The sequence below is a fragment of the Podarcis liolepis genome, assembly GCF_965112155.1.
Source record: "Podarcis liolepis genome assembly, chromosome: 15".
NCBI classification, from domain to species: domain Eukaryota; kingdom Metazoa; phylum Chordata; class Lepidosauria; order Squamata; family Lacertidae; genus Podarcis; species Podarcis liolepis.
Genome location: NC_139566.1, coordinates 14,114,830 through 14,139,489, shown reverse-complemented (window position 1 = coordinate 14,139,489; position 24,660 = coordinate 14,114,830). Strand labels below are relative to the sequence as shown.

The 24,660-nt window shown below is 47.4% G+C and overlaps 1 protein-coding gene across 1 annotated transcript in view; it reads left to right on the top strand.

The window, feature by feature from the left end:
- The window catches only part of RTN3 (reticulon 3), a 39,610-nt gene extending 15,588 nt beyond the window's left edge, over window positions 1–24,022 (top strand). The window contains exons 3-9 of the mRNA XM_083476914.1: window positions 7,118–9,121; window positions 15,516–15,723; window positions 17,395–17,533; window positions 18,797–18,866; window positions 19,695–19,741; window positions 20,367–20,425; window positions 21,489–24,022. Of these exons, the coding sequence (XP_083333040.1) occupies window positions 7,118–9,121; window positions 15,516–15,723; window positions 17,395–17,533; window positions 18,797–18,866; window positions 19,695–19,741; window positions 20,367–20,425; window positions 21,489–21,534 (2,573 nt within the window). The 3' untranslated portion in view covers window positions 21,535–24,022. The remainder of the gene's footprint in view (window positions 1–7,117; window positions 9,122–15,515; window positions 15,724–17,394; window positions 17,534–18,796; window positions 18,867–19,694; window positions 19,742–20,366; window positions 20,426–21,488) is intronic.
- The last annotated feature ends 638 nt before the right edge of the window (window positions 24,023–24,660 follow it).

The window sequence follows — 24,660 nt, the reverse complement described above, 5'->3', positions numbered from 1 at the left end:
CAGGCCATGCAGGATGGGCCTACCCCTCTTCCACTGCCAGCATGAAAATGCAGGCCTCATGGCAGGCTAATAATTTTAGTGAGCTTATTTACAAACCTGTGCTAGAAACACACACACACACACCACATTCACCTGTGACTTTACATTACATGAGGAGACTACTAGTAGCATATGATCTGACAAAGTTTGTCTGCCAGTCCTGATCTTCTCACTGAGGAGCCCCAGGGCTCCCCAGAACACAGTTTGGATAAAACCACTCTCCATGACCACTAGTAGAGGTAGAAGCTTAGGACCTGCATCCAGGAGTGTGGAATCTACAGCCCTCCAGCAGTTGTTGAATTGCTCTTCCCATCTTTCTTTGTTCTTGGACATGTTGTAGAGGGCTGAAGGGTGTTGGAGCATAAAAACATCTGTAGGGACCACAGGTTCCCCACCCCGAGCAACACAGCATTTCAGGCAAGGCCTTAGAAGTTCACGCTGGCTTAGGTTTGCTCCCACTGCCAGCACAGGTTGGCCCAGTGAAAAGTGGTAGCCATTTCTGCCCCCAGAGCTAGCTATTTGCTGATGGAGGGTTCAGGTTTGAAATGTTGGCTGCTTTTTGTTTTGCTAAAGCATCCACAGTTGTGACTTGCTATAAGCACCATATGAGCATTCTGACACGCCAAGGTGCAAGCCAGGCGTGATCTTGAGAATCAGGTGCTGCTGGTGTTGTTGTTGTCAGTCCAGCATTTTGCCTTGCAACACCCCATTGGCACCCATTTCATCTCTGTTACAGCTACACCCGATACTGTGGATTATTGTCCACTGCGTCATGCAGCTGAAAGGGAGTGTTGGCTGTCAATATATATCCTAACCACCCCAGTTGAGACCAGAGCAGGCCCTGGCCAATCAGCATCTTGTTTCCAAACAGTGTCCTGCTAGATGTCACTACCACAAGGGTAGCCAACCTGTGACTCCAGATTTTGGACCACAGCTCCCATCATCCCTGACCTTTGGTCATTGTGGCTGGGCTTGCCAGAAGTTGGGAGTCCCAACAAAATCCAGTGGGCACCATGTTGGCCTATTCTAGAACAGGAATAGGGAATCTATGGCCTTCCAGATGTTCTTTGTCTCCCAACTCTAGTCAGCCACAGCTGGCATAGTCAGCAGTGGAGTCCAGCAACATCTGGAGGGCCAAAGGATTCCCCAACCCTGTGGAGCCCTTTTGTTTGTCCTTAGCACCTTGCATTCAGGGGGTAGACTGAAACGATTTAGGCATCTGAAATGCTTTCAGTCCCGGAATAGGAAGCTGCTACAATGAAAGACATTTGGGGCAAACAGCAGCAAACCAGTTACAGCCTTTTTTGTAAACAACAACAAAAAACATTTTTCTTCTCACTCCCCCCCCCCCTTTCTAATACTTAAAGTTCCCTCGAGACCTAGCTTGGCTGCAAAGTCCTGGCTGATTTCCTTATCTTGGTGCTGTGGCTTATCACGTGCTATTTCTATGGCTGCTTCTGCACGCTGTGTGTTTCTTTCTCTCTCTCTCGAAGAGCTTCACCTTTGTCTGTGTAAACTTGCTTTTTGAAGAAACCGAGCACTCGCCAATTTGATTTGGCAGGCAAAAAATGGAGGTGTGGGGTGGCAATGGCAGTAAAGCATGCAGGCGACTAAAATTTCTGGGCAAGATGCTTAGTCAGGAGGGGCTCTAGGGCATGTGCTGGTAAAGAAATCCTGACTCTGATACAAAAATCCTCCTTGATTCTGCAATGGAAACAATTCATGTAAATTTGATTAAACTGGAAAAAAAATATCTGAGGGCTTATTCTTGCTTAGCAGAATCAAGGTAGTATTTGGGTTTGGTTTGGTTTTTCCAAGGGCTGATGTGGAAGATAGGTAAGGTGGTTAGGCTTGCAGTGACATAACCAGATATTATGGCAAATTCTGATGTTACAGCCAGACTATGCCTCAGGTTCACCCACTCTTTTTCCCTCTCCCTCTCCTCCCACATGCCCAGATTCCTCGCACTCTCGCTTTGTGATTCACAACAACTAATTTGCCATGACATCTTACTTGCACAAGCTATGGGCAATTTGCCTCCAAACTAGAATTGGAAACCTTGGTTTGAACTGATTTCTGGCCTTCAGGTAAGCTATGGTTTGGTGGTGACCGTAGCTTACTCCATTTTGAACATAACAACAAACCATGGTTATTGTAAATTGAACAGTCTTAGGGGGACTCAGGATTGCAGAAGGGAATTTGTGAGCCCAGGTCACAGCTCTGGCAACTAAATTGTGATATAGCCATGACTATTGTAAAGAGATTGGACAGCTTGGAGCCCCTTTCAAATCTGTTCCTGCTTTGGAACCTTTAAACCACTGGTTTTCAGGCTCCCTACCCTCCACAAAGGCTCTCCATCCTTATTAGTCAACTGAGGAACCATTGTATATTCCAAAAAATTCTAAAGCACACTCAATATACTCATGGCACCTACTGGGCCTAGAATGTGTCCAAACACGTCTCTTAGTATTGCAGTGGGAAAAGCTTGTTCCTAATTAAGGACCCCTAATTAAGGACACCCTAATGAGGGTATCACAGCTGTCTGGCACACTGTTGGAAAGCCACTGCTTTAATTTGATAGTGTGCCCACAATCACAAGATCTGCTTTTGTTTAAAAGCTAGGGGGAAAAGAGCTGGAAATGAGTGTTTGAAAACTGAAAAGGTAGAGAATTTCTGTTTTAATGCAAGGCAAAAACTACTGCACTGTACCCTTATGTAAGGAGCCCTCTTGTTGTTAAGCCAAGGTCTGTTGCAGCATGTCTATTTTGAGTAAAAGTTAGTTGAATTCTAGCCAGAGATGATGTCCAGGTGCTGGGTGACTTAATTAGTGCAGATTGAAATAGATTGAAATGATTTGCAGGTGGTTTTTGTTTTGCTTCCAAGTTAGGCAGGCTGCTGTCCTCTGGGCCTGACTTAAAGCTGACGTTGAAAATTTGAGGTGCAAATACGTTGTGCTACCTGGTCTTGCCAATCAATGTCTCATTCATTGTGTGTCTTGCTGGGTCCAGCAGGACAATGGAGATAGATCATATCCTATTGTAACATATATGTCACACTCCTGGTGTCTTTATTTTCAGAATGGCCTGAGGGAGATATCTGAGAATAATTCCACTCTTCGTAAGGCTACTGACTAACGGGGTAACCCCCACAAAAAAATTAGAAAACTGCCTTATTGCAGCCTTCCCCAGCCTCATGTACTCCTGTTGCTGGACTTCCAACTCCCATCACCACCAGTGAATATAGTGGATGGTTGCAGATTACAGGAGTTGGATGGCCAAAAACTAATGGAGGGCACCAGGTTGGGGACAGTTGCCTTTATTGAAGCAGAGCCCTTGGTGCATCTACCCTGGTACACACTACTGTGACATCTGTCCAAGCAAGGTTCTTACTTCTCTCCATGGAGAATGCCAGAGGTTGATCCTTGGACCTTTTATATACAGTGAGAATTCTGCTACTGAGTTGTAGGCACTCCTGCAAGTTAAAGAATGTCGATGAAGTTGTCTTATACCAAGTCAGTCTATTGGTCTACCTAATTCTGTGTTGTCTACTCGGATGGGCAGTGGCTCTCCAAGATCCTCAGGAAGTGGTCTTCTTGGCCTTGCTACCAGAATCCTTGGAACTGGAAATGCTTGGGATTTAACCTAGGCTCTTCTGTGTGCAGAATGCAAATTACCACTGAGATGGGCATTTAAATGCCATCAAGCAGCGGACAATTCTGAGGGTGCTGAGACTTACACTGTTCGAAAGTAGACGGTAATAAGAGTTTTGAGCTCCGTCAAGTTTGTGAGTAAATTCCCTGCTTCTGCTCAGTGTAGTTGCCTTAAAACCAAAATTCACCTGACTAATCTGTGTGCTTATCTTGAGCATTATGACCTTATTCAGGCTTTCCTTGGCTGTAACTGGTGTGCCTGCCAGGCTTGTAGTTGGAGGTGAAGAGGAGCCACCTATAGGCATGCAGTTGTTTTTAAGGCTGAGCTGTCTCAGGCAAGTGACATTAAAGTTTTACGTCACATCTGCTGTATTGGAACCTTGTTCTGTTCCTCCATGGCATGATCTTCACACAGTTCCTCAAGAAGACCAGAACTGGGCATTGGGCTTCCCTGAAGCACAGCTTGCCTATTACTACTGACCTTCCCCAGCAGGTATGCTTGTGACCTTCAACCTTTTCAAATCTGGGACCCAACTTAAGCCTTCAGCTGCAACATGGGCCCCAGCTTTAATTTAAGGTGTATATATCCCTCCCTCGCTCCCTTCCCCATTGACATACTTACACATCAGGCACACTGGTTTGCCATTCTGCCTCTCTAGAAATCCTGGGAATTGCAATTTGGTGGGGTGGGGAGTCTGTAACACTCCTTAGCACCCTACAGTTCCCATCAGGGGGTGGCAGATAAGAAGTTTTGATAGATTAGCCAGCTGTATAGAACTAGTAGTGTAGGCCAAGGTTTCCCAAACTTGGGTCATCAGCTGTTGTGGGACTCGCAACACCCATCATCCCATGGGTTCTGGTAGCTAGGAATGATAGGATTTCCCAAGTTTGGGAAACCCTGGTATAGGCATACCCTCATTCTTCCTCTTTCTTAATGTTTTAAATTGTTGCACTGCCACCGGCACACATGCACCATGGGGTCTGTCCACCAACCCCAGTAGATCAGGGGAGGGCAGCCTATTTTCTGCTGGGCCACACTCCCTTGGAAGTAGATTGGGGATGATAGACAGAAAGTAGGTGGGGACAGAGCTAAAGGTGAATGGAGCCATTCCATTTCTTTCTCTGTTGTTCTTCTGCCACCCCATTTCCCCCTGCCTTCTTGCCACCTACGGCCACCTACGACTCTTCCAGTGTTAGAAACTAGGATAGAAAAGTTATTTGCCACATGGCTTCTGGATCCTACGTTATGGCCACAAAAACAAAGTCTAGTCACCTTTGCAAGTGTGACTTGCGCTACACAGCAGCGAGCCTACTTTGGAGTCAGCTGGGAAGGAATTTCTCCTCCTATGCCCTCAGCACCAGTGGCAGCAATTTTATTCTTGAGTCTCTGTCACCATGCATGACAAGACTTCTCAAAGTTCTCGCATTCTGACAATCCCCAGTTACAAAATGTGCCTGGCACCTGGCTAATTTTGAACACTGGACTAATTAGCTTAGGTTGCTTGCCCCTGCACTAGATAGTTGACAGACCCAACAGGCTTATGCATCATCACAGGGACTTCTCGGCATACCTGTGACCCAGGGTAGTCTTGCATGGAAGCGAGTTGTTTTGAAATTAGTGAGATGGCGTGAAGATGTGAGAATAGCCGTTCCATGTTTCAGGAGCGTGTTTTTTTGATGCAATCAAGGCAGTGGCTAAAATGTTTCAGTAGAGAGTCCTGTGCTCAAATGGTCCTCTTTCAAGAAAACAAGCTGTCATCAGGACTTCCTTCCTAGAGCATGTCCTCACTGGCTAAATTCAGAATACAATATAGTAGCACCATGAAAAGTTTCAACTGTCACCTGACCTTTCATGGTTTGAGACTGGATGGATGAAGTCATAACCATGATATGTTTCATGAAGCAAGAAGGGGACGTGTTCATGTTCATTAACGAGGATTTCTTCCCTGCCTTTTTGTCGTTAAGGGCACTTAAGGTGGCTCCATGAGGATAATGAGCAGGAGAAATGAACACCCTTCCCGTCTAGATTCTGTACACAAAGGGGAGATTTCTGCTGTGGACTTGCAACCATTAGTCCAGAATGCAGTTCTTCAGAAGCTCACTTGTGGATGATGCCTTCTGGCTGTAATATTGCACTTGTCCAAGAAACAGCCTGTCACGGTTCCAGCTTTATTTTCCCATGGCATTCTAAGTGTCGGGTGACTGAGAAGAAAAATCCACTGAGTAACTGAAACTCGGTTCTATTGCAATATGTGGGCTGGTGCCCTTAGGCTCTTGGCACACCCCTCCAGTGCCTTTCTCAACCATTGCCCCAAGCCTAGGGAGTGGTTCCCAGTATTGCTCTGTCGTGTCAACCCAGTCCAGAAGCATTGGTAGAATTACCCATCTTAGGGCTCTCTGACACTTAAAAAGGACAGGATAGCTCAGTCAAGGCAGAGGGCACATAGGAAGGATGTAGTCAGATCTTAGGTGCACCTATCCTTATGGTGTTAATACTCTCCTGAGTTTCATGGAGGGGTCTTTCCCAGTACAGCCTCATTTATCACAGCTATACATTTGTAGAGTTGGAAGGGACCATGAGGATCATCTAGTCCAAACCCCTGTAATGTGGGAATCTTTCACCCAACGTGGGGTTCAAACCCACAACCCTGAGATTAAGAGTCTCGTGCTCTACAGGCTGAGCTGTCCCTCAGGACATGATGCCTGGGGTTGATCCCGAGACCTTCTGCATGTAAAGCATGTGGTCTCCTGCTGAGCTAGTCTCTCTCCAGTTCGCTCTATTATATTACTTGGTGTGACAGTAGTTGGAAGGACCTTTTTGCTCTGTCCTGTGCAAGCAGCACAGGCTGTTGCAAACTAGTAAAACATGCCATTCTTGTAGAGCTTCAGAGTTCCTAGACACTTTGCTCAAGAAGCCCCTCCAAACATTGACAGCTTATCAGAACTGGGGTGCATCTCCCTGCAGCCATGCCAGCCTGTAAGCGACCAGCATCATTCTGTTTACATGCACTAATTTGGGTTACTTCTATTCATCCACCCGGCATGCTCACCATTGCACACTTAGATATTTTATTTTATTTTATTTTATTTTGGCTGACCTGAGCTCTTCATCTGCTATGAACTTAACTGTTGGTGGCTTTTATGTTCCTGTGGATCATAATTCCCCTGTGAAGTGGCTCCCTTGTGAAGTCCTATGGGTGACAGTCTCTTGCATGTTTGCCAAGGCAGATGTTTCAGAGTCTTGTCTCCCTAGTTCTAAGAGCATGTTTGCCTGCTTGACTGTGAAATCTGTGACTGCTGCTCTTTTCCTTTTATCCCGTTTGTAAAATGGGGGCCCTTAGATGGGTCCGTGTCTCTTCTTCCATGTGTCCCAACAACTTGGGCTTCCAAGGTTGCAATTTCCTTCCTCCCCTGTGTTCTCTTGATCAGCTGGAGCTCAAGCTGCTTTTTTAGCATATTCAGGAAACCAGAGGGAAAGAAATGGCAAATCCGCACCCTCAGATGTAGGAAAAGAATTCGTAGATGGCCAAAGTCAGGACCACATCTATGGGACCAGTGAAGGTTTGGGAGCAGGGCCAGTCTCTGTAGGATCCACTGGCCTAGAGGAGTCGTCTCTCTCTGTTGGATCCAAAGTTCACATCTGTGACCCGGTGGTACAAGCTTCTTCCTTGACTCATAATGACTTTAAGGGAGGTGTTGCCCTAGATGGAAAAGTTGAGCTGAGTAAATGTGACCAACACAAAAAACCAGCTTCAAGTGGAGAGTCCAAATTAGCTTTGCTAACCAACCCAAAAGACGAACCCGAGCACTCTCCACCCAGAGTTGCCTACTCTCATTCCCCAACATCCCCAGTGGTAACTGGTGAGGCCGTTGTGGAAAAAGATTCCCCTGAGTCTCCATTCGAGGTCATTGCTGACAGACTGGAATTTGATAAGGAATTCAAAGATGTCCTTGCGAGCAACTCCAATGATATCGGTAGCAACTGGGTAATGCACAGCGAAAGGGAGCTCCTCACAGACATCCCAGAAGACAGCGTTTGTGAGTTTCAAATGAAGCCACGGGGCGGGAGCCGAATTCCGCCGGGGCCTGGCCTCTCACGCCAGTCTTCAGGCACAACGGCAGCACTGGAAGAAGTGTCCAAATGTGTCCGTGACTTGCACAGCTTCACGAGCGAGCTGCTCAACTGGGATATGATTCCTAAGGATCTGGAGGACAAGCCTGATGACTTTGGCAGCTCGGGCTTCTTGCCATCGCCTACCCGAGATTCAAATGGTGTCGCTGCCGGGTCGGTAGGTGGCAAGGTGGAAGCGAGCAAAGCTTCCAGCCCTCACCAGCCCCTCAAAATCAGCATCCACCAGAAAGACAGCACATCTCCAGTGGAGAAGGATGAGAAGCAGGCCATAGTCGGTCGTGAGGTATCTGTTGTGAAAGTAATTCCCACCGCTGCAGCAGAGCCGAAGGCAGATGTCCGCTGGCCAAATTCCAGCCTACCCGAAATGGCTGATGCTGACAGCTCTGGGGAGTCGGACGACACCGTCATAGAAGATGCTACTGTGATTCCAGCCTCCCAAAATGAGACTGCTGCAGAGAGCAGCAAGTCGCTCTCCAAGGCACTTGACTCTGTCAAGACAGTGGTTGTACATATAGACGACAAAGGGAGCAAGCCACGTAAACCCAGCCCAGAAGGCGCAATTCCACCCAAGGCCCTGGAATGCAATTGGGGATCCATTGATGACTTTGAAGCTATCCAGACCAAGACAAATGTTCATGGGGAAAGCCCAGTCGCTGCTTCTCTGCCGCCTAAACAGCCCTCTCCTGGCATACCTCCTAAAGCGGGGCAGGAATTGTGCACTTATGGACAGGACCTACTTGGGAAAAGGCCCAGGATGGACGGCCTCCCCTTGGACAATGTAAAAGAGGCTGTGTGCCCAGACTCCCTCAATGGGGAGAACTTTATGGGCTTCATGAAGGAGTGCTTGAAATCCAAAGGGAGCGAATCTCCGGATGACGCTGTTGAGACCTTCTCGGAAGCAGAGCTAAAAGCAGCAAGATCCGAGGTGACGGATCCCCATTCACAGCAGCCGCCAAAGGTGACTCAAGACTTTGAGCAAGAGCACCTCACCATCAGGGCCCTCAAAGAAGTCGGCAGGAAGGGTGAGACAGAGAAGCAGCCACTTCCACCAAGCAAGGTCTCCGTTCCCGGAGGGAGGCGTCCTGGGCAGTACTGCGAGGTACCCCCAGACCCCCGAGGTCTTGTTCAGAAGTCTGCCTTGGAGAAGAGACCCCTCTGCCTTGAGCAAGCTGTGGACGTGAAGCTGGCTTCTGCCCCTGCTGCCCTTGGCGGGCACGACATTCCCAACAAATCTTCCCAGGCCCCTCTTCCCAAGCCTCCTATGCAACATGCTATTGCAAAATTACTGGCTGAATTTTCAGGTAAACACACTCTTTGGTTGCTGCTTTTTTATGCCTTGCATGTGTGGCCCTCTAAAGACCAATATTATGTTAGTTTACCTCTACAGGGGTGGCAGTGGGCCCCTCCACAGGTACCCTAGTTTTACAGCAGCCATGCCCCTGCAACTTAGTGTTATCAACCTGCTCTGCGTTCATCAAGGATGAGATTCCAGGAGTACCTGAGGGATCTGCAAACTTGAAAGATGCCCAGTCCCTCCTAGTGCTACTGGCCCTATTAGAACTCTATATTTCTTCAGGGGAGAGGAGCTGTGTAACCTTGTGCTTATATGGCTTGCTTAACTCCCCAAAATTGTAATGGGAAAAAAATATTACCCCCACCACACCCAAAACAGTAACAACCACACCATGGTACCTTACCTAAAACAGAACCACAAAATGCTGAGCAGTAATGGGAATGAAGCAATTGCTTTAAATCTGCATTAATCTGCATATGAGAGAGAACAAGGACTTTGGTGGACGGGATGAAGTAGTTCATAAATTATCCCCCCCCCCCGAATTGCTGAATATCAGAGAAATTTGGGAGCTCAATTGAGCTAAGTTGTACCTAAGTTTGTATATGCAGGAGTCTGCCATTTTATGCTCACTTACCTAGGAGTAATCCCTTTTGCCCTCACTGGGGCTTACTTCTGGGTAGATTCTGTATAGGATTGCAGGGTAAATTCCAGATTGTGTTCCACTGCAGCTGGTGGATGTATAGCTCTGCAGTATGAATCGCTCTAATGTTACAAGGTGTGTGTCTGAACTCACGCATGTCTAGAACTCATGTGTATTCATTCACACACTCCCAAGACTTTTAGATAACCTTTTGCTAGAGTAAGGGAAGGTGGGCATTGGCCTTCCTCTTTGCCTGTTTGAAAAGATGCCGTAAGAGTATCTTTCTGCATTTGGAGGTGGGTGTGGGTGGGGAGAAGTTGTTGCTAGGAAGACTTCCTCCCAGTGAGGGAAATCTCAGCCCATCACAACCCTGGGGAGTGCATGTTGTATTCCCCCTGCTCTCCTTTGTTCACCAGCATGGCTTTTATGGGCTTGATACCAGACAAGCACAACAGAGGGATTCTTGGCTTCTGCTCTGTTTGGGCTGCAGGCTTCAATTTTTGCAGATGCTTTTCCTCTCTCCCTTTCTTTGTTTTTATTTTCAAGCTGAACTGCAAGCAGAGGGGTGGGGGTTAATGAGAGGCAAAACCCATCATTATTTTTATTTTCCCCTCCTCTGTGGGTCAAGGAGCAAGCAGCCTGAAAAGGGTTTTTTATAAACTTTCATCTTTGGCGAGTTGCCAGTCGCCCATCTCTCATAAAGAGGGAGTGGCTCTCCCATGTCTGAACAGAGAGAGTGTTGTGCTGAGTTTTAAATGCCTCCTCTGTGCTGCTGCTCCTAGGAGGGGCCCTTGCCCCATGGTGGGCCACATGCTTTGCATGTGTAAAGTCCCAGGCTCAATCCCTGGGGTAGTTCAGGGGATGGCAAGATGCTTTGGCTGCATAACGTCCCAGTTTGACAGTCTCCAATGGAAAGAATCTCTGGTTGCGGGGCTGGAATCCTTGGGAGCTGCTGCCAGTCAGAGCAAGCAGTACTAAGTTGGGCGAGCCAATCCAGTCTGACTTGATACAAGGCAGCCTCATGTTGTCATATGATGTGTGTCTTTCTTGCTTGGGCATTAGGGCAGCACCAAGTGATACTATATTGTTAGTTCTGCTTTTAACATGTTCTTGTAATTTTATTGTGTTTTTTCCCTTGCTTGTAAACCAGTTCAGGACTTCTGAGTTAGGAAGCCATATACAAATTTATTGAACCTCAACCCACACCACAATTTCCAGGTGTGCAGAGATTAATATATTTGAAATGAGAGAGAACCCTGGAGACTCATAATATTTGCTTTATTTCCAAATATGAATAAGACAGGGTGGGGACCTTTTCAGAGTTGTCTTCTACACCATAGGATTCCTTTTCAAAGGCACAACTGGTTCTTTCAATTCAGGTTTTTAAGCGAGCTTTTAAAGACTGTTGTTTTTCCCTTGCTTTTAGTGGCAGATATTTATGTATCTGCTTCTGGTGGTATTCCTTATGGCGTTTCTAAGATGTATTTTGCTCAGTCCTGATTAATTTCATATCATACTTCGTTACTTTTTATTTCGTTTTTGCATATATTTACACCACCCAGATAATCTTTTAGATCAAGAGTAATATAGACGTGTTTAAATAAAAAAATAGATAATACAAGTAGAGGCAAAGAGGCACATCTACAAGGCAACTGCTGTCTCTGCTTGCCTCTTCCGCTCAAAGAGTGTTTATTGCATTCCCCCAAACCTGAAGGATAACTTCATTTCAAAAAGCACACAAGTTCTGTTACGAAGAGAGCATTTCTTGCCACCATCCGGTTCCCACTAGCAAAATCTCAACCAGCCTTCCTGGACTATTATTATTAGCCAGCAGTCTGCCTAACAACAGGAATGGTGAGCTGGAGGGCCCTTCTTTAGCCTACTTCACTTACCACACAGGGGACGGGATCTGGCTGCCTAATTCTGTTTTCTGGTAGTCATGACATGGAGGAAGTACCAAAAAAAAAACCCCTCTGAGAATGGGGGCACTGCAGCCCTTCTGCAATCCTTCCTCGAGCTGTGCCTCCCCACCCGACATGGAAGATTTGAATAGGCATCCCCTGGTCCTAGTCTTCACACTTTGCCTCAGAGTCATGAGAGCTAGCAACATCTCTTTTTAAAATAAAAATAAAAATGAGTGCTAAGGTTCTGAGAGTGCTGCAGTACAAAACAGCCCTGTTTGGCTTCCTGCTTGCCTCTTCGCAGGCTCATGAAAAATGCACGCTAAATGCCCCAGAGGGTGGCGAGCAGAGCTTAAGACTTCCCAGCAGCCCCTTGCAGCAGACTAGTAAACACGAGCAAGAGAGCGGCGAAATGGGAGAGACGCTGACAGGCGTTTTTCTTTTTCGCTCTTCCATTCCTGCCTTATTCGATGCTGTGATTACTCATCCATCATCTCCCCAGCACCACCGCCACCCCCCATGCACCTCCCCTTCTTGATGCATTTGCAGAAAGCATCATCGCCAAGATGTCTGCGTTGATGCTGTAGCAACCCACACTTCCAGCATCTCTCTTGTGCTGTGTGTATGTGCGGGCTGTTGTTTTTCCTTCATACCCTTGCTGTGGGCAAGCGACCCGTGATCTGTTCCTTTGTCCTCTTTCTGTCCTGCAACCTCCTCCCATTTCTGCCTGTTTTGACAGCTAATGCATTGGGGGGGGGGAGTGCAGAAGATGGGCAAGGAACTCGGCCAGGCTGTTGCAGCAGAAAGAGCTTTTGCTGGGAGGCTGGCAGCCAGGCTCCCTCCTCCGCTCCTGCCCCCTCAGAAGCAATGGGGTTCTGCCCTGAACCAGTTACCTGCTCTCTCTTTTGGTCTTCCTGAGGCTGCAGTGGGAAGGTCCAGGGCAGGAACTGGCTGTGCTGGCTTCTCTCCCAAAGTTACAAATCCACCCACAACCCTGACGTGCAAGTGTGTGTGTGTGTGTGTGTGTGTGTGTGTGTGTTGGGGGGGGGGATCCTGAGAACAGCCAAGCACAATGTCTTGTCTGAGGCAAACTCACCTTCCTTTATCCTCTCCTGGGCTGGGACTGGGAGCCAGGCTTTGTCTTGAGCTCAGCTGTGTGGCCTGCAGCCAGCCTATCAGGAGAGGAACCAGCCTCTCTTTCCCTCAGCCCCCATGAGCCTCCCTCCTCTCTAGAAGAATAAAAAGCAGGGGGCTGGCTTAACGCCATTTGCTGCAGATCCAAGGACTAGGGGCTTGTCCCCACGGTGTGGGGCAACAGTGCCCCCTTCCTAGAGGCGACTGGGTGTTACAGGCCAGAACCGCACAGTGGGGCAACCATCTCCACCACCTTTGACGCAGGCGTCCGCCTGGGTGGGTGAACGCCTTATTTTCAAACCTGGCACATCCCACAAGATTGTTGTGCCTAATTCCTGAACTGGATTCCTTCATCCTAACAGCAGCAATCAAACCTGAGCGCCTGTTTCCAAAAGACGATTTAGTTTCACGGCAACAACTAACTGATTTGGAAGGCAGGGCATTAAAATACTGTAGAGCCTAGGTGGGGAGGCTGTGTTGGACTACAGCTCCCATCATCCTTGACTGGCTGGGGGCTGATGGGAGTTGGAGTTCAGCGACATCTGGAGGGCCACAGGCCCCCTAGCCGGGCTGTCTTTCTTTAGGAAACTCAGCTCTCCACAGCACTTGCTTTTGGGAAATACCCTGTAGGAACAAGGAGGGGGTCAATCCCAGGTAAGCTGTGGCAGGGAGTCAGTCTGTAACTTTGCCTTGCCAGACTAACTGCAAGTTACTTTTGTGTTAATGCATCAAGCCCTAAATGACTTGTGCCCAAAGTACCTTAAGGATGGCTTGATTCCTAATGCTCCACCTCACTTGCTGAGCTCCTCTGATGGGGGCACTTCTGGTGATTTTCCCACACCCCCTGAGTGTTGGTTGGCCTTCACTAGGGGCTGAGTCTTTAGTGTGTCAGGCCAGGCTGCCCTATGGAACTCCCTGCCAGTAGACGTCAGCAGGGACCATCCTTCCTTTAGACGTCTTTTGAAAACTTCTCTTTTACATTTTTGGATTTTAGCTTTATATGTTGTACTCTGCCTTGCTGTATTTTTTTATGAAAGTGCAGATTATAAATTTGTAAATAAAATAAATATATCGTTTTGGCTGTGCTTTGGACAAGACTGACCTCGGTCAGTAGAACATGAGACTCTTAATCTCAGGGTTGTAGTTTTGAGCCCCACATTGGGTGAAAAAATCATGCATCACAGGGAGGTTGGACTAGATGACCCTCGTGGTCCCTTCCAACTCTACAAAGCTATGATTCCAGGATCTTGAGCAGGGGAAGGGCTGAATGCTTGTATTTAAAAAGAGCTTTGGTAGAAACAGAAAATACTCGGGAATTTTGAAGCCGTGCAGAAAGGTGATGTATGTTTGGAAAAGGGTAGAAATTTGTTGGAGGGGGGTTGAAATATATGTACACCTATTTTTATCAATTATAGATGACTGCTTCAATGAATTAAGCCTCACTTAGCATATAAAATAGTATTGCAGGTCTGCCATGCAGGCCAACAAACGCTAGTGCAAATAATGTAGTGGGTGGCTTCTTACATATAGTAATGTCTCCCCGCCCCCTTCCAACTAGCTACCATTTTACCATTTTAAAAACCATTGTCAGTGGCTCTGCTCTGTTCCTTAGAGATCTAGGGAAAATCTCTTCGCAGTCCCCCACACTATGGAGACCACCACTGAACCATATTTTTCAGTGATGGCCCTTAGGCTTAGTTCAACAAATCCACCAAGTTGGTCCTTTTTAAGCAAGCAATTGAGATGGTTTGTTAAGATAGCAGTCCTAGATGTGTCTACTTGGGAGTAAGCACCATCCCCACAGAGTTCAAGGGGACTTGCCTCCAGGTAAGACTGTGCACAGGTTGCAAACTTCCATCACATTGAATTTGATTGTGATGGTGCTTGCTTCCGAGTAGACATACAGGATTGCAAGAGCTTCATGTGCCTGCAGATTGCATTTATATTTATAAAACAGACTTGTATCCCACTTTTGTCTTTTTGAAAAGATCCTCAAGGTGCCTACTAAATCTGGTTTTGTTTTGCTGCAATAAATTAAAATAAAGTATATGAGAAGCTTTCAGAAACAGCCAGGTTATAAATAACTGTTCATTTGGCCCACAGTATCCTTTTACAGAAGTTGCAAAGCAGCCCAAGGATAGCAGGAATGGGGCCAAACAGGCCTTTTTCAAAACTGCATTCCACAGCAGTGGTGCCGTGATCACCCAAGCCCTCTCCTGTTTGCCACCTGCCATCTCTTTGTTCAGGGGTGCCAGCCTTTTTAGGCCCCATGGGCATATTTGGATTTTTGAGCGAGTGCCACGGGTACCACCCCTCTGGACAATTCTTTCCCCATCTTTTAGATTGGCGCTGGGAGAGAAAACACGTATGTGAGAGCGTGTTTGCTTTTCCAAGGAATCTGGGTAGAAGTCGTACCCGGTAGAATAAATCTGAGCCTTGAAAAAGCATAGAGCTGAAAGAGGAAGTGAGAGATAGTGCCACTCTTCCAACTTCCTCCTCCAGCTCTATGCTCTAAGGGAGAAAAAGATAACCGTCCTCGCCATCTCATGACCAAGGGGCAGTGAGGGGAGCAGGGGCCCGAGAGGCTTCATGGATGCCTTGGTCCTGGGAGGATGCAGAGAAGGTCCTTGGTTATCGCCCTTAGAATTGCACGGCCTGGGTGCTCTTCTTGCAGCAGTTTCCAACCCTATCCAGTGACCTCTTGTGCTCATTTCTCTCTTTGGCAGTGCGCGATCTGGTCTTCTGGCGGGATGTGAAGAAGACGGGCCTTGTCTTCAGCACCACACTGATCTTGCTGCTCTCCCTGGCTGCTTTCAGCGTCATCAGCGTCATCTCGTACCTCATCCTGGCACTCCTCTCCGTCACCATCAGCTTCCGGGTCTACAAGTCTGTCATTCAGGCTGTGCAGAAGTCTGAAGAGGGGCATCCATTCAAGTGAGTGGGCTTGATTCTCACCAGGTTCCTTTCAGGCCAAGCAGATTTCCATTCTCCCTTACACTTTCTGAAAAATGGCCTGCATCAACTCGTGACCATGAGATCAGGTAGTAAATGCTAATATTGGATGTGAAGAAGCATAGGCAATCGCATGGAAGGGGGAGAATTCTGTGGGTAGCTGTCAATTATGTGAGCTAAATGGAGCCTCCAGGTTCAGAAGCAGTGACTACATACATGATTATACTAGAGGCATGTAGTACAGGTGGGCTCTTGCTTCTAGGGCCTAGAAGCAAGGTATGAGAGTTTCTGAGAAGTTCAGAGCATTTGTTCATCTAGTGTCGTCTACTCCAGCCGGCAGCAGCTTTGCAAAGTCCCCGATCGTTTTAACTGGAAATGCTGGGAATCGGACCTTGGACCTTAGGGGAAGGTACATCAAAAGCTCAGCATTGTCTCTGCTGACTGGCAAGGGCTCCCCAGGCTTTCAGATGGGGGTCTCCCCCAACCCTAACTGGGCACACCAGGGATTGAACCTGGCAGAGTCTGCATGCAAAGCGGGAAACTACCCAGAGGACCAGGGGAAGCTGCCTTAAACCAAGTCTAACCGCTGGTCCATCCAACTCCGCATTGCCCACACTGCGCAGCAGTCATTCTCCACGGTTTTAGGTTGGAGTCTTTCCCTGCCCATTTAGCCCTGTCCTGTGATGCCAGGGATTGAACGGGATATTCTCATGCGCTCTGGCCTTTCCTGTGTATGCACTTGTCACTGAGCTGCAGTCCCTCTGCATCTGGCTCTAGCCACTGTTGGAAGCAGTTTGCAGGACTTGACGGATCCTCTGATCCAACTGGGCTCCTTTTTAAAAATAGATCCCCCCCCCTTTGCTTAATCAAAGACTTATAATTCAACAATGTATTAAAATGAAAAATGAAGAGGAAACTATACAATTGCATTAAAATGAAATACACATTCGAGTTGTTGCATTCAGAATCCCTGGGGGAAATGATTATTATTGGTATGATAAATAGCATGTCCATTAAAAAAAATATGTTGTTTATAAATATCAGGGTGTTGTCATACGATATTCTCACTTGATGCTGAAAAGTCAAAATAGTAGTGTGTTTCACAGGAAGCATTTGAGCATTGTCGTCCCTTATAGAAATACATTTTTTGCCACATAGCTGAAAATGAATCCTTTGTTTGTCCTCTAGTATACTGATGCAGTGCCAGCAGCGATGAGCCACTTTCAAATTGGCAGGAGTAGGTCCATCAGGGCTCTTCTTAAGGACTCACTCTTGTTAATTTAAAATTGGGTCATCGTTGATGGCGCCGCATAAGTATGGAGTGCCCACTGGAGAAGTCTAATTGTTGGTGAACCATTTCTCTCCTTTAGTCATCAAAGGGCAGACTTAGTCCTTTGCTGCTGCTGGGAGGGCAGGCCTTCATTTGCCCTCTGAGGGTAGAAAGGACCCTGCCTTGTTCCCTATTTGCCTCCTGGGGAAACAAGTCAGCATCAGCCCAACAGCCATGATGGAGTTTAATAAAAAAATTGGCCTACTCTACAGAAGGAAGGAACCTGTCATAACATGACTGGCAGGCAGTGCAGAAGTGTTTGTTGCCATCTGGGGCTTCAGTTTTATCCACAATGTGGCTTTCTGCCCTTTTCCCCCTCCCAGAGCCTATCTGGATGTCGACGTTGCGCTCTCCTCTGAGGCTTTCCACAACTACGTCAGCGCTGCTATGGGACACATCAACCACACCCTGAAACTCATCATGCGCCTCTTCCTGGTAGAAGACTTGGTGGATTCGCTGAAGGTCAGTGGAGGGCCAGATGAAGTATACTTAGTGTGCTGCAGACAGTGCGTTTTGCACCTGGCTTTCAACCACTCGTGACCAAGTGAAGATGCCTGAGCACCCACCATCTGGAGGTGCATGCCTAGAGATTTTTAGGATCTGGAGTGTTTTCACACACTAATACTCCATTCCTGTGGAATTTGATCAGTTATATTTTATCTGCACAATCTGAATGAATTTCAGGAATCCAAATGCTTTTTCTGTGCAGCCAGAACAGGAGCAGTCACCATGAAGAAAAAGAGGTTGGAACAGGCCAATAGATATGTGGACTGTCCCTGGATCAAGTGACTTTTCTTCCTTTAAGTTCTCATAGTTCTTAGCCTAGCTCAAGGCTGTCATCTGAACTAGCCAGATGTTTTACCGAGAATCAATCACAGTCGGTCCATCATTTAAAAAATAAGACTTTAGAGCTATCTTGCTCAAAAATGGCAACTAGGCATTCTGTTTTGGTAACTAACCTTGGTTTAGGGAACTATTGGGTGCTGGCTTATATATTTGAGTTTCTAACACTGGCTACAGAGCAGGGGCCACAAGCAGAGAACAGCTCCTACCACAGTGTCATTGGAGTGCCTGTTGCTTTGAGCTGAGGAGATAGGACATGTGCTTGTTTTCCCTGAGACTTAAAGCAGGAAGGTCTCACCCTGAGCCCAGAGAAGGGTAGCGATGCCACGCTGAGTCAGGACACACTGGAATGCAGCGAGACTAAATTCCGCTTTTGTAGTTAATCTGAGGTCAGTGTAGAATTTGTAAGAGTTCCTGTCCTTTTCTAGGCTCAGGAAATGGTAGAAACTCCCCCCCCCCCCGCCACAGCCCTCTTGCCAAACAAAAAGATGCGCTCTCCTGTGTCGAGTGGTCACCTTTTTTGAACCTTGAAAGAAAAGGCAGAGTGAAAGAGTAGGGTGAAATGAGAGAGGGATGGGTAACAAGGGATTGGCATAAGCAAATACTTCGCTTTGAATGGGAATGAAGGCTAAGGGGCAGAGAGGGAGAGTCATTGTGGGAATGACCACTGAAACCCAGGTTGGCACAGCCTTCTAAATCAGTTTCTGCAGCTGTCCTAATAAATGGGGCACTGCAGCGAGCAGGCTGGTCCAGGGAGGTCAAAGAGGACAACTTCACACGATCCTCTGCTATCCTCTGCTCCAGCATGGCCTTACTGATGCATTGATACTATAAACAGCCTAGGGTTTTTGCTAACAGTGTGCCATCCTGTTTTGCCTGCAGCTGGCAGTTGTCATGTGGCTGATGACGTACGTTGGTGCCATCTTCAACGGGATCACCCTCCTTATCCTTGGTAAGACGCAGTGACGATAGATGCCGTGGCATCGGCAGCCTGGCCCCTCGCCAATCTGCAGTTACATTTGACCAGGGAAATCTTAAAGCATTTGCCCTGTGGAGTCATTCTCTAGGTCCAGCTCATCCAGGATCTTGTTTCATACAGCAAACAGCAAGATGCTTCCGGGGAGCCCAGGGGCAGGATGTGAAGGCCAATATCCTCCCATTTGCCCACCAGCAACTGGTTTTCGTTGGCAGATTCCCTCTGGTTGTGACTGATAAAGAGTCTAACTTAGCTCTAAAAGAGGATTGGACAAATTCACGGAGGAGAGGGGAGGTCTGTCAGTGGCTATCGACATATCTTGTGGCAGAGTGTTCCATAATTCCACCTAATTAATACAGATCTCAAAGGCTGCCTGTGTCTTGAGGAACAGGCATGTCTCATAGGAAGAACATAAGAAGGTGCTGTGAACTGAGTTAGACCCTTGGTCCATCTAGCTCAGTATTATCTACACTGGCTGGCAGTGGCTCTCCAGGGTCTCAGGCAGGGTCTTTCTTCACCAGCCCTACCTGGAGATGCCAGAGGTGGAACCTGGCACCTTCTGCAAACAGAGCAGATGCTCCTCCACCACTGAGCTGCAATTGTTCTTGGTCACTCATGCGCTGTCCCATTTTTAAGGCCTGGGTCAGCCAGGGTCACAGGCACAGCGAAACTCAAAAGAGTGAAACCTCCAGATTCCATCATGGCTGCCCTTGCGCTATGCAGCCCATCTGATCAGCCTGCCCCAGTTTTGTGACCCATCTTGGCTGCCTTGGTGACCTGTGACTTGCCTTTGTGTCGTTTCAGCGGAGTTGCTGGTTTTCAGCGTCCCTGTCGTTTATGAGAAATACAAGGTGGGTAACCTGGAATGTGAGCTTGTGTTGTCTGGACCACAGTGGGCTGCTTGACTGGTGCTCGGGGGGTGGGGGTGGGGTAGGCAGTGTGGAACAGTGGGCCCATCTTTGGATGAGGGATGATATCTATTTTGGTGCCATGTTTCTTTGGTCAGGGGCTTTCCACAGAGCAGGCATGAACAGAATTTATCCTGTATACTATTTATATAAAAAAAGACCCGAGTGTTTTCCATAATAGAACTTGGAGCTACAAAAACGTTCATTCAGCGAGCACAATTACAGTTATGCACTATATCCAATATAATCTAGCAGAGCCTCTGCCAACCTGGTGCCCTCAATATGTTTTGCCCAACAGGCCATACAGGCAGGGGCTGGTGGGAGTTGTAGTTCCAACATCTGGAGGACACCAGGTTGGCAAAGGCTGTTCTAGCAACATCTGGGCAGGTGCAGCTTACCTATCCAAAGGAAGAGAGAGAGAGAGGTTATGCTGGTGTGTGTGTGTGTGTGTGTGTGTGTGTATAAGAGCATGGTTTACATGGCAGTCTTGGTTAGAAATTCACAATGGTCTTGTGCAAGTTGGTTCCCATACACCTCTTCTAATTACTTTTGGGTTTTTTGTTCCTAGACTCAGATTGACCATTACGTTGGGATTGCCCGGGAGCAGATCAAGTCAGTTGTAACAAAGTAAGTCCCATCAGAGTTATTGGCAGGCTTCAGTATTTTGACTCTTGCCGTGTGCAGCCCTCTGGGAAGTGTGGTGAGCAGCTAGACTTCAGATGGGAAGGCAAAGCCTGGGGGGGGGCATCTGTGGTAACCTGCCCTGGGACCTTAGGGTAGGTATTTAAGGATAATTAATAATTGGGGCCAAAGCAACAAATCGCCCACCCTTTCCTGGCTGCTGCTCATCAGACTGTAGGGTGACTTAGCTTGGTCCTTGACCGCATCGGACAGTGTTAAGTGTTATTTGTTCCTTGGTTATGTTATTGTTTGTTTAATTATTATTGTATTTGTCACTTTTAAAAACCAATCAAATTAATGGCAGGAGAACATTAGTTTGGAGAGCAAGGCCAGTCAGAAATTGTAGGCATCTTAATTATGAAATTCCTTACAGGTGTGGTGTTACGCTTTGCTTTCATCTTTGAGCCTCTTTTGGCTGTCTTGCAGTCGGAACAGTTCACCTTTCAAGACATAAAAGGGCTTTTGCCAGTCCAGAGGGACAAGCCCCTGTACACACAAGCAGCTTGCATTATTTAGACAGCCATCATCGAGATCAGTTTAATCCTGCCTGCATGTGGTAGTCATGTTTAACCTAGCAAGGAATTCCATTTTGGGGCACTGAGAATGCGTCTAGTGCTCATGATGCCACTCTAACAATGGCATGAAGGCTGGATGGGAGCTAATCCAGAACACTTGATTCATCATCAAATACATGCAACTGGCAAGGTCTATCTTCTGTCCATTTTTGAGAGATGACTTATGTGAATTTGAGTGTGTTTTGTTATTCATACCCCACCTTTATTCAGTAAAACTCAGGATGGTGTGCCTTGTATTTGTCGCCCATCCTGGCACTGACCAGATCCAGATCTGCTTTCTGTTGGCATCATGTCATTTCATACCATATTGAGAAGTGTGACGTGGGTCACTTTATCTAACACCAGGGCTTAAAACGACACAAACATAATTGTCATTCCTGTGCCCCCAGCATCTAATCCCACCTCTTCTCTCTTTCTCCCCCCCCCCCAAACAGGATTCAAGCAAAGCTTCCTGGAGTTGTGAAGAAAAAGGCAGAATAACCTTGCAAGGAGCCAGGACTCAGCTGTTAACTAAAATGAAACAAAAAATACCCCCTGTGTCATAGTTATAACCATTGTTACTTGTACCTATGAAGGAACATGCCGAATCAGCTTGATGTGTGCATTCCAAGCTTACTGATTATGTTTTTTTATATATATATAAAAAGATTTTAAAAAATCCACCCCCTCCCCAAAGCCTAAACACTGGGTTCAGAATGCACTGGACTAAACACGAACTGGTGTCAGAAGTTTAAAAGAGGGGAGGGGGCACCCTTTGGCTCCAAAGCAGCTCTGGTGTCCTGTCTTGGATGGAACATTATAGTAAGCCATCAAAAATGGGTGTTCCTTTTCATGTTAAGAGATGTGCTCTCTGCTCAACGGGACATTAGCATTTCTAAAACCAGCTTTGGTAGGCTGAAATAGCTGCAAGGTGAAGCTAGTCTGTTCCTCTCTTCTTCCTTGTTCTCTATTTCCCTCCCTCCTCCCCGCCTGGCCTCCTTAAAATGACAGGACTTGCTTCAAGTGCAATGTTCCCTAGTTCCACTAAGGCAGTGTCTCTTACCAGGCTCACCCATCTTTCTGCCATGGACTAACTGGCCTGAATGAAGAGGGCAAGCTTAAGGAAGCTTCAGAAAGTACCCAGCCAGTACTTATCTCCCACCCCCAGCGCGTGTACCCTCACTGATGGAAAGGGGAATTCTCCACCCACCCCCGTCCCCCTTAATGACATCAGTTCTCTTTTAGTCTGGTTCATCTTCTGCCTTCCTTACCACCACCCCCAGCCTCAGAAATCAGTTCCTTACCCCACCCTGATTAAGATTACTTCCCCTTCCCCTTACTCTTAAATGAAAATGTCTGTAACTGCTGTACACTTTGCTGTAAAAAGCAAAACTCAAGCTGGCGAAAAACCGAGAGTTCTGCATGTGATGTCCCAGTCACTTTACTTCCAGTCTAGGACAGGGGCTGAGTTGCAGAGCACTGACACACCTTGACCTTGATCTTTGTCCTCCCCCCCCCCTCCCGTCCCACCCACCTTTGGGCTGGCGAGGAGCTGCAGTCTTCAAGGACAGCAGTTTCAGGGCTAGAGTTTGGGGTCCCCCTTTCACAGGCTATGTCATGTGTGTTTACAGTTTTAGAAAGATGTTTGGGACTGGAGGATTGTCTTTGAAGAGTCTTACAGTTTTTAAAAAGGCATATTTTTTTTGGTTTGGGTTTTCAAAGGCTTCCTTGTTGGGAAGCAAATCTTCCATGATTCCGTGATGGTTTATCACCCACAGCTGCCAGCTGCGGTCGGACTCCCCCCTCTGGCGGTCTGCACCAAGTTAAGCCCATTTCCCCCCGGCAGGCACTGCTAAATTGGTGGCACAGCTGCTTTCAGATGAAAGATGGGACCATGCACAGCTGGACAGGTGGGGGATAAATTTGAAATTCAGGTTGGCCAAAGGGAGCCCACCTCCTGCCCAAGGCTGAGCAAGGGGGGAAAGAGTCGACTTGGCAGCTAAAATGGAAGGGACCACCTTTCCCCCCACTAGGCTGATGGATCTCAAGTGGAAGGTAGTTGGGGAAGGGCAACATATTTCTTAACAAATCCAAAGAAGGCGAGCCTGTGCTGTCCTCTGCCCCAGAGAACTTCCCAGGATTGGTCATCCCTCCGCCTTGTCCAGCTGCGTTTCATCAGCCGCTACCTTTCCAGTTGTAAACGGAGCAGCTGGAAGGTGGTGCTGAAAATAGGCGTGAGCAGAGCATCAGGCTGCTGTTTTTTGCTCGCGCAAAAATGGCTGCTGTCGCCCAGCCCCGTATTGCCTGTTCCCACTCTTTCCTTGCTTTGCAGACCTCGGTGCAAAGCTCCTGGAGGGCATGCACCCACAGGGCCCTGCCCTATGCAAGTCTGGCAAAGAGACGATAGGACCATAAATCAATCCAACAAATAGTTTCATTGGCTTTTTTTTTTTTAAAGACCCAAGCAATTTGAGCTGTGTGTGTGTCTCTTTTAGGTGGAATAGGAGCAGCAGATCTTAGTGAGAGGTGCATGAGTGTCTGATGTGCTTCTGCACTCCCCACCCCCCAGCCCAGCCTGAGTAGGCATCTTGCACTGTCTTGTCCTGACTCCTCTTCTCTCCACTCCCACCCCCTTCGAAGACCTCTTCTCTGCACTGGAAGCCTTTGGCTCAGCTCTTCCATCTGTTCTGTTAACTGCTGTGTTTGAATACCGTGAACCGACCTCTTTGTGCCCGGCAGGCTTTTTAAAAAAACAAAACAAAAAAAAGAGAAAGTTGTACGTAGGTGGAGAAAATGACAAAAACTACTAATGAAGCTCTTTTGCGTTTGTGTGCGTTTGTTGTGTACAGTGTGTGCAGCATTCTAAAAGTATGGTAGTGCCAGTTTGGGTACAGGAGGAAACCTGGCGTGAGGTTCGGAAGAGGACTGGATAAATGCAATTTGATGTGGTGTTAATAAAAAGAGCACAACATGTACAAACTCCAAGAAACATTGTCGTCTTAAGTTCTTGCTGGGAAATTAATGGACGTGACCAGGGTCCCATTAATTTCAATGGCTCTACTCTGAGTAACATTCAGTCGGCTACCACCCATTATATTTCCAGGGTAAGCATAACAACAGCCAAGTCCTACTGAGAGTCGATCCATTGAAATTGATGGCCACGACTAATGCAAGTTCATTCATTGCAGTGGGTCTGCTCTGATTAGTAATAAGGATACTTGCTTTAGATCAGGGATAGGCAAACTCAGCCCTCCAGATGTTTTAGGACTACAATTCCCATCATCCCTAGCTAACAGGAACAGTGCTCGGGGATGATGGGAGTTGTAGTCCCAAAACATCTGGAGGGCCGAGTTTGCCTATGCCTGCTTTAGGTGGTTTGTCGGGGAACTGTTGTTCCTCTAGAGATGTTCCTGAGCAGCAGCTCCTATCAGCCCTAGGAAGCATGGCTAATGGGCCTGGGATGATCAGCAGGCAATGCTGAGCCACACGTACCCACCTGCCTTTCGGCATCCTTCCAATGACTGAGATCCCTGCATTTGCAGGGGGGTTGGACTAGAGGACCCTTAGGGTCCCTTCCAACTCTACAATTCGATGAAACGGCACAGGATGGCTTGTGAAGGCTTGAAC